At 49.7% G+C, this 12,637-nt stretch overlaps 2 protein-coding genes across 2 annotated transcripts in view; one reads left to right on the top strand and one right to left on the bottom strand.

The window, feature by feature from the left end:
- Positions 1 to 1,480: 1,480 nt before the first annotated feature.
- Avpi1 (arginine vasopressin induced 1) lies at positions 1,481 to 7,461 on the top strand. The gene is made up of 3 exons (XM_005352296.3): positions 1,481 to 1,660; positions 5,770 to 6,044; positions 6,937 to 7,461. The coding sequence occupies exons 2-3, from the start codon at positions 5,779 to 5,781 to the stop codon at positions 7,094 to 7,096; spliced, it is 426 nt and encodes a 141-aa protein (XP_005352353.1). The 5' UTR covers positions 1,481 to 1,660; positions 5,770 to 5,778; the 3' UTR covers positions 7,097 to 7,461.
- Positions 7,462 to 8,405: 944 nt separating this feature from the next.
- The window catches only part of Pi4k2a (phosphatidylinositol 4-kinase type 2 alpha), a 32,128-nt gene continuing 27,896 nt past the window's right edge, over positions 8,406 to 12,637 (bottom strand). The window contains exon 9 of the mRNA XM_005352295.2: positions 8,406 to 10,623. Within this exon, the coding sequence (XP_005352352.1) occupies positions 10,462 to 10,623 (162 nt within the window). The 3' untranslated portion in view covers positions 8,406 to 10,461. The remainder of the gene's footprint in view (positions 10,624 to 12,637) is intronic.

Raw genomic sequence — 12,637 nt, 5'->3', positions numbered from 1 at the left:
TTGCTGCCCCAGCATCCTTCCTGACCTTTCTGGATGAGAACATAAACCACCCTCCAGTGAAGGAAGCAAGCATTTCTCCAGAGCCACCGACAAACAAGAAAGAGTGGAGCACAAAGAGCTCAGTAGTAGAGCACTTGCCTAGCAGGCTGGCGATCAGATCTCCAGCGCTGAAGAGGGAAAGAAAGAGTCCCATGGGTCCCCTGAAACTATTTCTGCCCTTTCCAACCCAACTTACAAGATGCACCTGGTGAGACCTTCTGAAAATGCACATTTAACACCAGAAGGAAATGAGCTAACACTTGTAGAGTACTGACTGCGTTCCTGGCGCTCTACAAGAGCCGCAGAATGCCTATGGTAAGTACAAATCACGTTATTTCCCAGTTCACATACGCTCCAGGGGCAAATGCAGGCTTCATTGCCAGCCCACGCCTTCTGCTTCCCACCATGGCTACCTGGCTACTTATTTATTTATTTTCTTTTTTCGAGGCAGAGTTTCTCTGTGTAGCCTTGCCTGTTCTGGAACTCATTCTGTAGATCAGGCTGGCCTCGAACTCACAGTGCTCCTCTTGCCTCTGCCTCTGGAGTGCTGGGGTTAAAGGTGTGCACGACCAACCGGCCTTGCTATTTATAACGAATCTCCAGGCCCCACTTCATCTCTTTGGAGAAAAGTTCTATCGTGACCACAGGAACCTTCCTTCCCTCTACCTTTATTCTTCCCAGATCCATTCTTCCTTGTTCTAAAAACTTCAGCGCCTTCCTTTCAACACTTATGCTCCTTCTCGTGGTTTCCAGAACCTCCCAAACATGCCTCTTCCAGCTTCACATGATCATGATGGTAGTCACAGACTAAGTGGTGGTTGGGTGTTTGCCTTCATTGCTGGGCTGTTAACTACTCCAAGGCAACGGCAGTAGTTCTGTTACTGGAACTGGGAAGGGTCGCGGTGGAAGACGTCAAAAAGAGTAAGGAACTTTTAAGAACTTCTTCCTTTAGGTAACAGGCCCAAACTTGCTCAGTTGCTACAAGATTTGAAGATCATTCTGAACATCAGGACCAGGTGGCTGCTGGGAGGAGACGTGAATTTTAGGAGTAGCAGGTTATGAATAACTTAACAGCAGAACAACGCGCCAACTGCGCAGGACACAGCCCAGAAATAAAAGGAGGGGGGAAATCATTTGTCACGTGTACCCCGCAGGGCCTGCAGCCTCCGTCGCACCCCACGGCAGGAATGCGACCCCGCCCCGCCTGCGTGCGTGCGGGCAAAACCGAGCCAGCCCCAGGACTGACGTCAATCAAGGGGGAGCCTCCAGGCGTGGGGAGTGCTGAGGTTTGGAGGGAAAGGGAGGGCCCGAAGGACACGCCCCTCACCGATTCTCTGCCATTGATTGGACTCAAAGAATCTCCGCACTGGATTTGGAGGCGGACACGGGAGAGGGGCGGGGCTAAACCCGCCCTTCCCCCTCCGCAGCGGCTGATTGGCCCACGGAGTCTCAGCGTTCGGTTTGGGAAGGTTGGCTCAGCTGCTCGCTGCAAGGCTGTGGCCGAGGATTGGCTGTTGAGGAGCTCAGAGCACTTTCTCCGGGGAACTGTGGCTGCGATCCAGGTGGCTCCGGCCAGGCTCCGGGCTGCGATCTGCCCGCCTCGGGCAGCCAAGGCAACCAGGTAGGTAGGCCACGGTCCCGCTCGGCTCTGCGCGGGAGCGCACAGGAGGACGGCCGTAGCTAGGAACTCGCCAGGTCGCAAACCCTAGATCCATTTTAAGGGCCTCTTGTTGGGCTAGCGGCCACATCTGAGCCCAGGGGCCGTCTGGGCTGGGGATGGCACTCTGTACCTTCTACCAAGATACCCTTTCCCAAGCTCTTGGCCAGCTTTTTGGCCCTTGTGATCACCTTCAGGGCAGCCGCGTCTGCCCTTTCGAAAAGCCGGGGAGAGGTTGGAGTGGGCGTCTTAGCTGCCGGATCCCTATTTGGGGTCTGATGGAACTGGCTATAGGTTGACACGGATCTAACTCCCCGTGGGGCTCTGCTTTAGTTACCCTCGCTCTAGCTCCAGCGCTGAGGCTGGCGTGGGAATTCTGTCTGTGGCTCGGTGGCGACCTCCAAAACCCTCAGACGCAGATGGCAGGCTCTCAGAGGTTTCCGAACCTTCTGTCCCCTGTTTCTTTTGAACATCTTTTCAGCCATCTGGCAAGAATGAAAATAACACTGGTTGAGATCGTAGACACTCGGGTCAGACCACCTAGTTAGTAGCCTAAGATTACCTATCAGCCTAGGGTGTTGAGCAGGTTACTACCAGCTTTTTCACCTGGAAAATGAGTTTAACAATAGTGCCCACTAACAAGGGACGTTAGGATGCCACCTCACATGAGGACCAAAAAGTCCCCTGAAAGTGCTGTTCAGTGCTTGACACAGCAAGAGGCTCCCTTCTGTGAAGTTAGTCATAAAACCATGGTTCTAAAGGAGCACAAATGACCTTGTCTCTCTTTGAAGCCCATCTGGGTGGTTTGCAAGCCAGCAGTGATGACCATGGTTCTGTATGGTTGTTAATAACTTTCCCTTGGCGTCAGTTTTCATTCAACCAATACGCAATGTAGAGAATGCGTAGTCTGCCAGGATGGACGCTCTCATATTTCATCTCTGTACCCAGTAAGGATTATTTTTCCCCTCACCATTTTGATTGATGAACAAAATGAAGTAAAGGAAAAATGAGACTTGTCCAAAGTCTCTGTGATCAGGGCACTGCCAGGCACTTAGGGACTTGAATTCTTTCCAATTCCTCGATTGGCTAGTTTATTTTTCTGGGTCTGGAATAAGGGCCCGGCTTTCTTCTTCACTTATGGGGCATAGATTTGGAAAGGCAGCAGTATATGGAACACAAGGCCATCTGAATGTGGGTTTCCACTTGAGGAACAATAAACTTGGGCTGTTGTCCAGAGGTATGTCTATACAGAGTAGCAGGCCAGGCCCACAGTGTTACCTTGAGCTATAGCCTCTAGTTGTTTTAAAGCGAGTATTGCCATAACCAAGGTTATTCAAAGTTGGCAACCTGATAGGGAGAACTGCCATCCCACCTAAATGTGCTCTGTCTCCAGGGTTACCTATGCCAACTGAGAGGTGATAGGATGGAGGAATTATGGGATAGCAGTGGAACTAATGTCACATGCTACAGAGAATGCGCCCACTACAGCCTCTGTGCTTCAGTGCACTGGCTGGGTGAGGCATGAGGCATGCCTTAAATCTTTAAGAGCTGTACAGTTCTTCCTTTAACGCCTGACTCAAGTTGAACTTTGTCATCTTCAACGTTCAGTATTTACTTTGGGGGGTTCATTCTCAGCTTACTGTGTCCAGCTGAAGCATTTTGTAATTAGTCCTTACTCATCAGCTCACAGGCTCGGGCTTCTTCCATGGCGGCTCTAGAATGAAATCTTTTAATAGCCCCATGCTTTCGTTTTCCAGTTTTAAAAAGTACCATTGTTCAAGTACACACATGAGCTTCCTGGAGAAGGTTTTGTCCCGGAAATTCGGGGAGGAATCACTGAACACGGTGAATGAGACAGGAAGTGTCTTCCGATGGTATCGTGACCCCACTTTATCATTTTCCTCATGGTTACCATCTCACGCGACTTGGAACCCTAGCTTCACTGTCTGAATTCCAGGGTGAGGCTCCCAGAGTGAAGGGCCTCAAAATCTGGAGGTGCCAAGGCTTCCCAAGGTTCATCGGGGGTGGTGGAGGCTGGACCCAGGGCTGTAACTCAGCTCACTGGAGGCTGGCCAGTTAAAAGCCTGTCGTCCTGCAGGTGTGTCAGGCCATTTCCTCCTGCTGGCAGCTTCTACTTGATGATGGGACTGCCCATCTGAAAGAGGGACATCACCCCTTCTCCTACTACCCCAGGCCAGCCTAAGAGTCTACCTAGGGCTTGCCCACTTGGAAGTGTTCTCCGACTTCTGCCAGATTCTAACCCTTCCACCCATTGTAGCAAAACAGTATCTGGCCTTCAGGGAGGCTGAGGGTAGGTAAAAGGGTAACTATGAGTCGAAGCATTTTCTGGGACCTAATTAGTGAGACCTGTCCACACACGCAGTTCCCAGCCAACAAGGAGCAGGCAGGCAGTGTCATCTTCCAGCACAGACCCATCCCTGTCATGGCATCACTGACTCAAGACTAGTGCAGGCCATCAGCCGCAACCTGCCCCCACAGTGGCAGGGAATCGGCCAGAGGTGATGGGGATTCCTGAGGCCTGTCAACCAGGGACAGACCCAGGGACAGAGCCCTGATCCTCTGGGTCACATGCCACTCTGCACTGCGCTCGGCTGCAGTCCCAGAGTTCTTTAATGGAACCTGAAGAGCACCACTGGTTCAAGGCTGAGGATGCTGTCATCGACCCTGACACTAGTGACTGGGATAAGGGATGTCACTCCTCATGGACGAGTTGTTTGCCATGGACAACAGGTGGCTCAGGGGTTTAAACTATGGGGCCCCAGCCCTTGCTTTTCCTGCAGTGGGATCGTGATGACAGTACCCGCCTTCTAGAGTTATTCTGAGGATTGATGATGCCAAGCATACCATTCAGTGCACAGTAAGCACCCAATCTTGCCCTTTCCCATTGGCCTGAAAGTGTGCCTTGGTCACTTAGCTTCTGCTCTCACCGCACAGATCCACCAGTTCCTGGGGTTCATTACTACACAGGTTTTAACTGGGTTCTGTAAGAGTGTTTGAGAGACAGGCTTTCTTATTCCTGTTTTCCAGGTAAAAATATAGCTTTTATTTATTTATTTATTTATTTATTTATTTATTTATTATGTATACAATATTCTGTCTGTGTGTATGCCTGCAGACCAGAAGAGGGCACGAGACCCCATTACAGATGGTTGTGAGCCACCATGTGGTTGCTGGGAATTGAACTCAGGACCTTTGGAAGAGCAGGCAATGCTCTTAACCTCTGAGCCATCTCTCCAGCCCCAAAATATAGCTTTTGTGATTCTATCTGGATGTTTTCTGTGGATTTACCGTAGGTATTAAGTCTTGAAAAGGAAGTGGGCTAGGATAGAAACTGGGACAGCACAGTGTGGAAACAACTGGAATAATGTGTTGAGGTGGAGGCCGGAGCAAGGGAGTGGGTAGTCATTCTGAAAGGGTGGAGTGATGACTCAGACTCTTCCAGAGAACAAAAGAACAGCAGGTGAGGGCGAGGGCTACACTGGAGCAGGTAGAGAGCAAGTGAAAGGCTCGTCTTTATTGTCACTTCTTAAAAACAAAAACTTAAAACCTTCCATCGTGTAGTCCAGGCTGTTCTCAGACTTGATATATAGCTGAGGATGACTCTGTAGCTTTTCCTTTTTAACATTTATTTTTACTTCATGTGTATGAATGCATGTATATCCATGTTCCATATACATGCCTGGTGTCTGCAGAGGACTTAAGACAGTTGTGAGCGGCCATGTGGGTGCCAACAACTGAACGTGATCCTCTCCAAGAGCAGCCAGTGCTCTTAACTGCTGAGCTGTCTCTCCAGGCCTGACTTTGAACTTCTGATCCTTCTGCCTCCATCTCCCAGATGCTGTGGTGCTGGGGCTCAAACCCAGTGTCTCATGCATGCTATACAAGCACTCTACCAAGTAAATGAGCTACATTCTCAGCCCCTATTCCACTCTGCCTATTTTATGGCAAATGTGTACCTACCTTTCTGTGACTGTGTTTGAATTTTCCCCTATCCATTTTATGCCCAGCTGGGTGGCTACAGGCGTGCTTACATCTCCACCTTTTATCCTCAGAGCACCGCGATGGGGACCCCGGCCTCAGTGGTGAGCGAGCCACCTTTGTGGCAGGTTTCAACTGAGGCCCGGGGCCGCAAGCAGGCCTCTGCTAACATCTTCCAGGATGCTGAGCTGGTGCAGATCCAGGGCCTGTTCCAGCGCAGTGGGGACCAGCTGGCTGAAGAACGGGCCCAGATCATCTGGGAATGTGCAGGGGATCACCGCGTAGCTGAGGCCCTGAGGAGACTGCGCAGGAAAAGGCCCCCAAGGCAGAACCACTGCAGCCGCCTGAGGTAGGGGCCTGGGACTGAGGGGGTGAGGGAAGAGGTGGAAGGGATGCCCTCGCTGTAAGGTGCCTGCTGTCTGTGTTTATACTGCTATTGCATCTAAGACTATAATTATTGTTGGAGTCACATGACCCTGTGATCCCCATGAGAAGGAAAGCCCAGTCAAAGCAGAACTACCAAATTCTGAGACTCCTGGCCAGCAGAAGGGAGTATTTTTTGAAGGGGGAAAATTACCACTGGAATGGGTAACGTTCAAAGGCAGGCCTGGTTAAAGCCTGTAGGGGACTATAGAGAGGTCTCAGATGGTACTGTGGAGATCCTAAGGGGAACAAGCAGTACACTTTCTCTGCCCATCTAGTCACTGACAGCCCAGGGACCTAGGTAAACCTGGCCTTAAGCCCATCACAAGTTTCCCTCTAGGATCCTCCCCTCATTATAAACAGCAGAGACTGAGCAGGTTCTCAGGCCTGAGATGGCAAGTTAGTGTTCACTGCTTGCCTTAACTGATGTCATTTATTCCTGCCTTATGCCATGAATCAAAGGCAGAGGAGGTAAGGGGAGCTTTGGTGAGTGCCCGTTCCCTGATCCAGCCTACATACAGAATTGGAGCCAGGTGGTGGTGGCACACGCCTTTAATCTCAGCACTCAGGAAGCAGAGGCAGGCAGATCTCTATGACTTTGAGGCCAGCCTGGTCTACAAGAGCTAGTTCCATGACAGGTACCAAAACTACAGAAAAACCCCGTCTTGAAAAACCAAAAAAAAAAAAAAAAATACAGAGTTGAAAAGCTGCACCTTGTCATACCGTTCTTGGAGTAGTCTCTTTTTATCCTGAGCAGTGTTTTATAGTGATAAAACATCTCCGTGTTGACGTTGGCTTATCACGCTTGTTCCCAACAGAGCACCAGAGCCTGGTTCTATAGCGGCCGACCTGCCGGACAGTGCCACTGGCACAGCGTCAAGTGAGCAGCTTGGGAACTCCCGGAGGACAAGTGCCAGAGTCCACCGAAACTGGAATAAGCCAGGTCCCACAGGTTACCTCCACCAGATCAGACACTGACCCAGTGAAGGGGTAGGGAAGGCCTCCTCAGATACTGCAGGGACTTTTGCCAAAGGGCTTATGGAGTTGCAAGAAGGTCTGAGCAGGACCCTGTCTAGGTGGTAAAAGCAGTAATAAGAATGTCGTCCTCGGTTCAGAGCAGAACCAGCATCCACTGGACTCTGTACCATGTGGAACCTGCTCTTCTCAGTGAGGTGATAACGAGGCTGCATGGCATCCCCCTGGGATAAAAGTGTGCTCAGAGGCAGCATCTCACCATTCTGCCACTAACTGCCAGTTACTGTCACCATGCAGCAGCCAGCTGTCTCACACCCTTGTGCCATAGGCCAGTGCAAAGGGAAAACTTGTTTATGTGGAAAATAAAAACATTTACTTCAAGAATTCTGTGAGTCTGTTACAGAAGGGGAGAATTCCAAAATAGACTTGAGCCAGGCAGGAAAGGACAGGATATTCCCAGGAGATAATCTGGGCTGGATGCTTGTATTGTACTTTCTCAACCCTTAGCCCTGGAGATCCCAGTACTACAACTTCATCTTCCAGAGGTGGGAAGTTATAAGGAAAAATGGGGTCTCTGCACTTGGACACTGGGTCCTTGGTTGTTGGGAGCATCATCTCTCAGAAGGCACCATCAAGGGCCAACCATACTCAGGTTGGATGGCACAGGACTAATCAATCGTCTTACACACTGGCACTATGGCCTGGTAACCTAGAGGTGAAAGGCTTTTCCTATTCTAAACTATGTGCTCATCAGCCTTCCCCCTCCCTGCCAACCCATACCCTCAGGGACAGTGGTGTACCTGCCCTCTGCTGGCCAAGCAGAAAAGCCAGCCTCTCAAAATTCACCTCTACCACTAGTGGCTCTCAACCATCATAGTGCTGCGACCCTTTAAATAGTTCATGTTGTGGTAACCCCAACCATAAAATTCTTTCCGTTACTACTGTAATTGCTACTTCCATGAATCATAATGTAAATATGTTTTCTGATGGTCTTAGGGTCGTTTGAACACACACACACATGTTGCAACCCATGGGTTGAAAACCACTATTGTACACCTAATCCTAGAATCTGACTTTAAGGAAGAGGCCAGAGCAAATATAGAGTCCCTACCAGAGAAAATCTGTAACAAGTGTGCTTACCAAAGACAAGCATGTGTCCCATCAACAGACTCAGGTCAGGTTTTGGAATGTCTTAGGAAAGTACATGGTTTCCAGGAGTCAAGTCTTTGTAACTCTATAGAAACACGGCTCTTTGCCCTTAAAATTGTATTTATCTTGTTTTCCTTTCCCCAAAGAAAACAGGACAAAGAGATCAGAACTGGATTTGTTATTCATACATTTGCATCGATTTAAATATAATACATACAATTCTACAGTGCATTAGAACAGGGCAGCAGCTCTCACCAACCAGCTTCCACTCCTAGACATGAGGGACAAGGCTGGCAGAGGGATGGCTGTTCTGGAAGTGCCTGACACTCTGGGCTCTTGGCACTCCCAAAGTCCACGTTCAAGGCAACCTGAGTACAGGCTTCAAGCGAGAGAGGCAGGGAAGGACGCCTGCACCCTTGCCCATCAGGCCTGGCACTGGCTTCCTCTTACATTGGACCCAATTTCCTCCTGATGGCAGAGCTGATCTGGAGTAAGACAGTGCTGCTCTCCAGGCACCTCAGGCTCTCTCCAGCACCCCAGTGTGGAGTCTCGCCAACAGTCTGGTGCAAAGATGTCTGTGAAGAATGTCACATACCTGGACCCCTGCAGGCTCCTGTGATCAGGAGGCAGGAATTCTCCCAAACATAGTTCTGAGGGCAGAGTCCAAGTGGGCTGGATGGGATTGTCAGGATGGGGCAGACGACAGTGCCTTTGTCCACAGAGCATGCATATCCAGAGATTCCTGTTGGCTGAGTGGAAGCCGATAGCAAGCTGGCTCCTAGACTGGACTGAACAGGGAGCAGCCTGTTTTAGCTGCTGGGAGAGCTGTGTGACTCTGCTCTGCCGCCTGGATGGTAGGAGCCAGGCAGGCCGAAAGAGACACACAGCTGTGGTCCTCACTCCCTTCTTTGGTTTTTTTCAAGCCTTCAAAACAATTTCTTTCCAAGGCTGACTGACCAATTGTAGAGTGTGAGAACCCTCAGGGATACACAGCATGGGGTGTGAACACGGCTGCCTCTCAGCCACGGGTGGCCCTCTTTTTAACTCTCTCCTGAAGCCAATTCTTTGCTTTGGTGTAGAAAGGGTTCAAACACCTGGCAAGGGAGAAGACACACGGAAGCAGGAGATGCACGTTGAGCTGGGCAGGCACTGGGGGACTGTTTGAAGGCCTCTCTTCAGAAAGCTGAGGAGAAAGCAACCCAGGACACGAAGGCAGGGAGCCGTTGGGGCACTGCCAGTTAGGAGGCAGGGCACAGGTCCCGTCGCTTTTCAGGCAGCAGTAGTAACAGGAAGAACAAGGACACTGCCCTGCCACTCATGAACTGACTGACAACCTCTACGGAGAGCCTCCCCAGGACCCAAACTGAACTCATTAAAAGTTGGGAAAAATAGTGAAAACAGAAACCAAGTAGAAACGGATGAAGACTGAGGAAGGACCCAGGAGTGAGGCTGTGCCAGGCTCCCCATGGAACACCCCCTAGCACCCAGCATGCACTTAGGCTAAATCAATCACCTCCACGTGCTACACATCTGCTCTTAACAACAGAACTGCCGGGGCTAGCCTTCTCACTTCAGCTGAGCGCTAGGCAAGCAGCAGCAGGGCAGAGAACAGGAAGATTATGTGCAGAGCCTCGACAGGTACAGAGCAAAAGCCTCACTACCACAAGAACCCAGCACCACAGTGTGACAAGGGGGAGGATTGATATGGCAAAAACAGAAAGGGAAGGTGTGGCTTCTGTCTGGGCCAGCGATGGGCCTCTGACACAGCTCAGTTCACAGGAGTGAACAACTGCTAGCAGAGCCTGTCTAAGCAAACTTAGGTCTAGATTAAGGGCTTCTGACGTGAGAGTATCTAATCTGGGTTTCCTATAAGCATTTAAGTTTGTTTCTGTTGTTTCCTTCTTTCTGATGCAAAATATAATAGGGAACTGGGATGTAGAAGGCTGTCAGGGAGATGGGACCTTCCCAACCTGCCATCAGATGCTGGGAGTTGCTCCTCCTCAGCCACCTGGACTCCTTGCCTGGATGCCAGCTCCCCAACACTGAAGGGTCCAGGATTACTCCTGTCCCTGACTGTGCTTCTCCCTGTGGATGGGAAAGCCCCGAGGAAGGCAGCAAGCAGACAGGAAGGACCCTGAAAGGCTCCGCTGTGCACCAGCTTCTCTCCAGGCCTGCTCCCAGTCCGTCACCTGCAGGATTTCTTCTGCCCGCCTCTAGGGCTACCACCACGAAAAGAAGGGCTTCCGACTCTGAAAGCTCTGTGTGTAGGATTCGCTTGAAGACCGCTGATGGGAACGGGCCGTCTCAACAATCACAGGTGGCATCTGGACCAGGTGCAGGGGACTCTTATTGTCTTTTAGGGCCTGGGTCAAATTTAGGATCTGTATTGAAAAAAGCAAAATGGGTGAGAGAAAGGCCTAGTATTCTAAGCCTGCCTCTGCAGAGAGCACCCTCTTTCAAGTCAAAATAAATACCAATGAAAAGCCATGGAAGTAGGCTATTACAAAAGTAGGACTGGGGGCTGGAGCAGTAGCTCGGCGGCTAAGAGTATCTTGCAGAGGACTCGAGTTCAGTTCTTAGCACCCTTGTCACGTGGATCACGATGCCCTGTAACTCCAATCCTCTTCTGGACCATGAAGGCACCATACTCACAGGTACAGATACAGATACATAATTTTAAATGAAAAATTTTAAATTTGGGGGCTAGAGAGATGGCTCACATTTAAAAGGCACTAGCTGCTCTTCCATAGGACCTGGGTTCAACTCCCAGCACCCACATGGTAGCTCATAACCATCTGTTATCTCAATTCCAGGGGATCTGACACTGCTTCTCAGTCTTTAAGGGCTCCAGTCACACAAGTGGGGTATAAAGGGGCTGGAGAGAGGCTCAGTGGTTAAGAGCATCGCCTGCTCTTCCAAAGGTCCTGAGTTCAATTCCCAGCAACCACATGGTGGCTCACAACCATCTGTAATGAGTTCTGGTGCCCTCTTCTGGCCTGCAGACATACAGACAGAATATTGTATACATAATAAATATTTTTTTAAAACAGTGGGGTGTAGATATACATACAAGCAAAACATCCATACAATAAAATTAAAATAATTATAAAAAAATTAAGAGAAAATAGGTATATGAGTGGGCAGTGGATATAACCTCACTAGCAAATTTTTGTTTTTGTTTTTTTTGGTTTTTTGTCGAGACAGGGTTTCTCTGTGTGGTTTTTTTTTTTTTTGAGCCTGTCCTGGAACTAACTCTTGTAGACCAGGCTGGTCTCGAACTCAGAGATCCGCCTGCCTCTGCCTCCCAAGTGCTGGGATTAAAGGCGTGCGCCACCACCGCCCGGCTCACTAGCAAATTTTTAAAACACTGTTTGCCCATAGTTCCAACTTCAGAAGGGAAGGGAAGGTTGAAAAGCTGTTTGAGGGCCAAAAATCTGAGACCCAACTGAGCAATATGGTGAGACCCTGCCTTAAAACAAATAAGCAAAGGAAGGAATAAAACCCCAAGTGAATAATCCCAGCACTCGGGAGGCAGAGGCAGGCGGATCTCTGTGAGTTCTAGACCAGCCTGGTCTACAGAGCTAGTTCCAGGACAGGCTCCAAAGCCACAGAGAAACCCTGTCTCGAAAAACAAACAAACAAACAAAAAAAACCCCAAGTGAAAACAATACCTCTTTGCCCTGTAAAGTCCATAAAACAGAAAATATGATCTGAGAGGGCGAGAGTTCAAAGAAACAGGCAAACAACAGGCTGCAAGGCTGTGAGGCTGGAGCGTGCACATGGGTAAGCTGAAAATAAAGCCCCCTTTGACTCTGCAAACCCCCACCGCCCCGACTTTAAATCTGTGGTGCTAGGGACCAAACCCAGAACTTCATACACACCAGGCTAAGTCTTTCCTACCTCAGCCTTGCGAAGGTTGAGAGTGTCAACATGCCTGGCCCTGTCGTTTTGAAGGGTAGGTCATTGGCTGAGTGTGTGTGACTCAGCAAACTAATGACCGAGTCAGGAGGCCAGACACAGTCCTACCCTATCATTATTTATCCACAGCCCCATCAACTGATCCAAAAAGTTTCAAAACAAGTGACACCGGGTCAGATTACTTCTCTAGGTTCCTTGCAAGTTACTTCTCCTTTGTCCTTTGTCAGACCACACTGTAGTCTGCCCCTGGGTATGCAAACTGCAATGCCTATGTTTGAACCAATGCTTCCTTTGCTTGTAATCACAGCCTGCTGCTTTTTTTCTGACAACAGTTTTTCTTAATTATTTATTTTCTGTGAATTGGTGTTTTACCTGTATATTTGTCTGTGTGAGGGTGCCAGATGCCCTGGAACTGGAGTAACAGACAACCATGAGATGCCATGTGGGTGCTGGGAATTGAACCCGGGTCCACTGGAA

This window comes from Microtus ochrogaster, chromosome 8 (genome assembly GCF_000317375.1).
Source record: "Microtus ochrogaster isolate Prairie Vole_2 chromosome 8, MicOch1.0, whole genome shotgun sequence".
NCBI classification, from domain to species: domain Eukaryota; kingdom Metazoa; phylum Chordata; class Mammalia; order Rodentia; family Cricetidae; genus Microtus; species Microtus ochrogaster.
The sequence above is the reverse complement of the archived record's forward strand: the minus strand, read 5'-3'. Positions and strand labels throughout refer to the sequence as shown.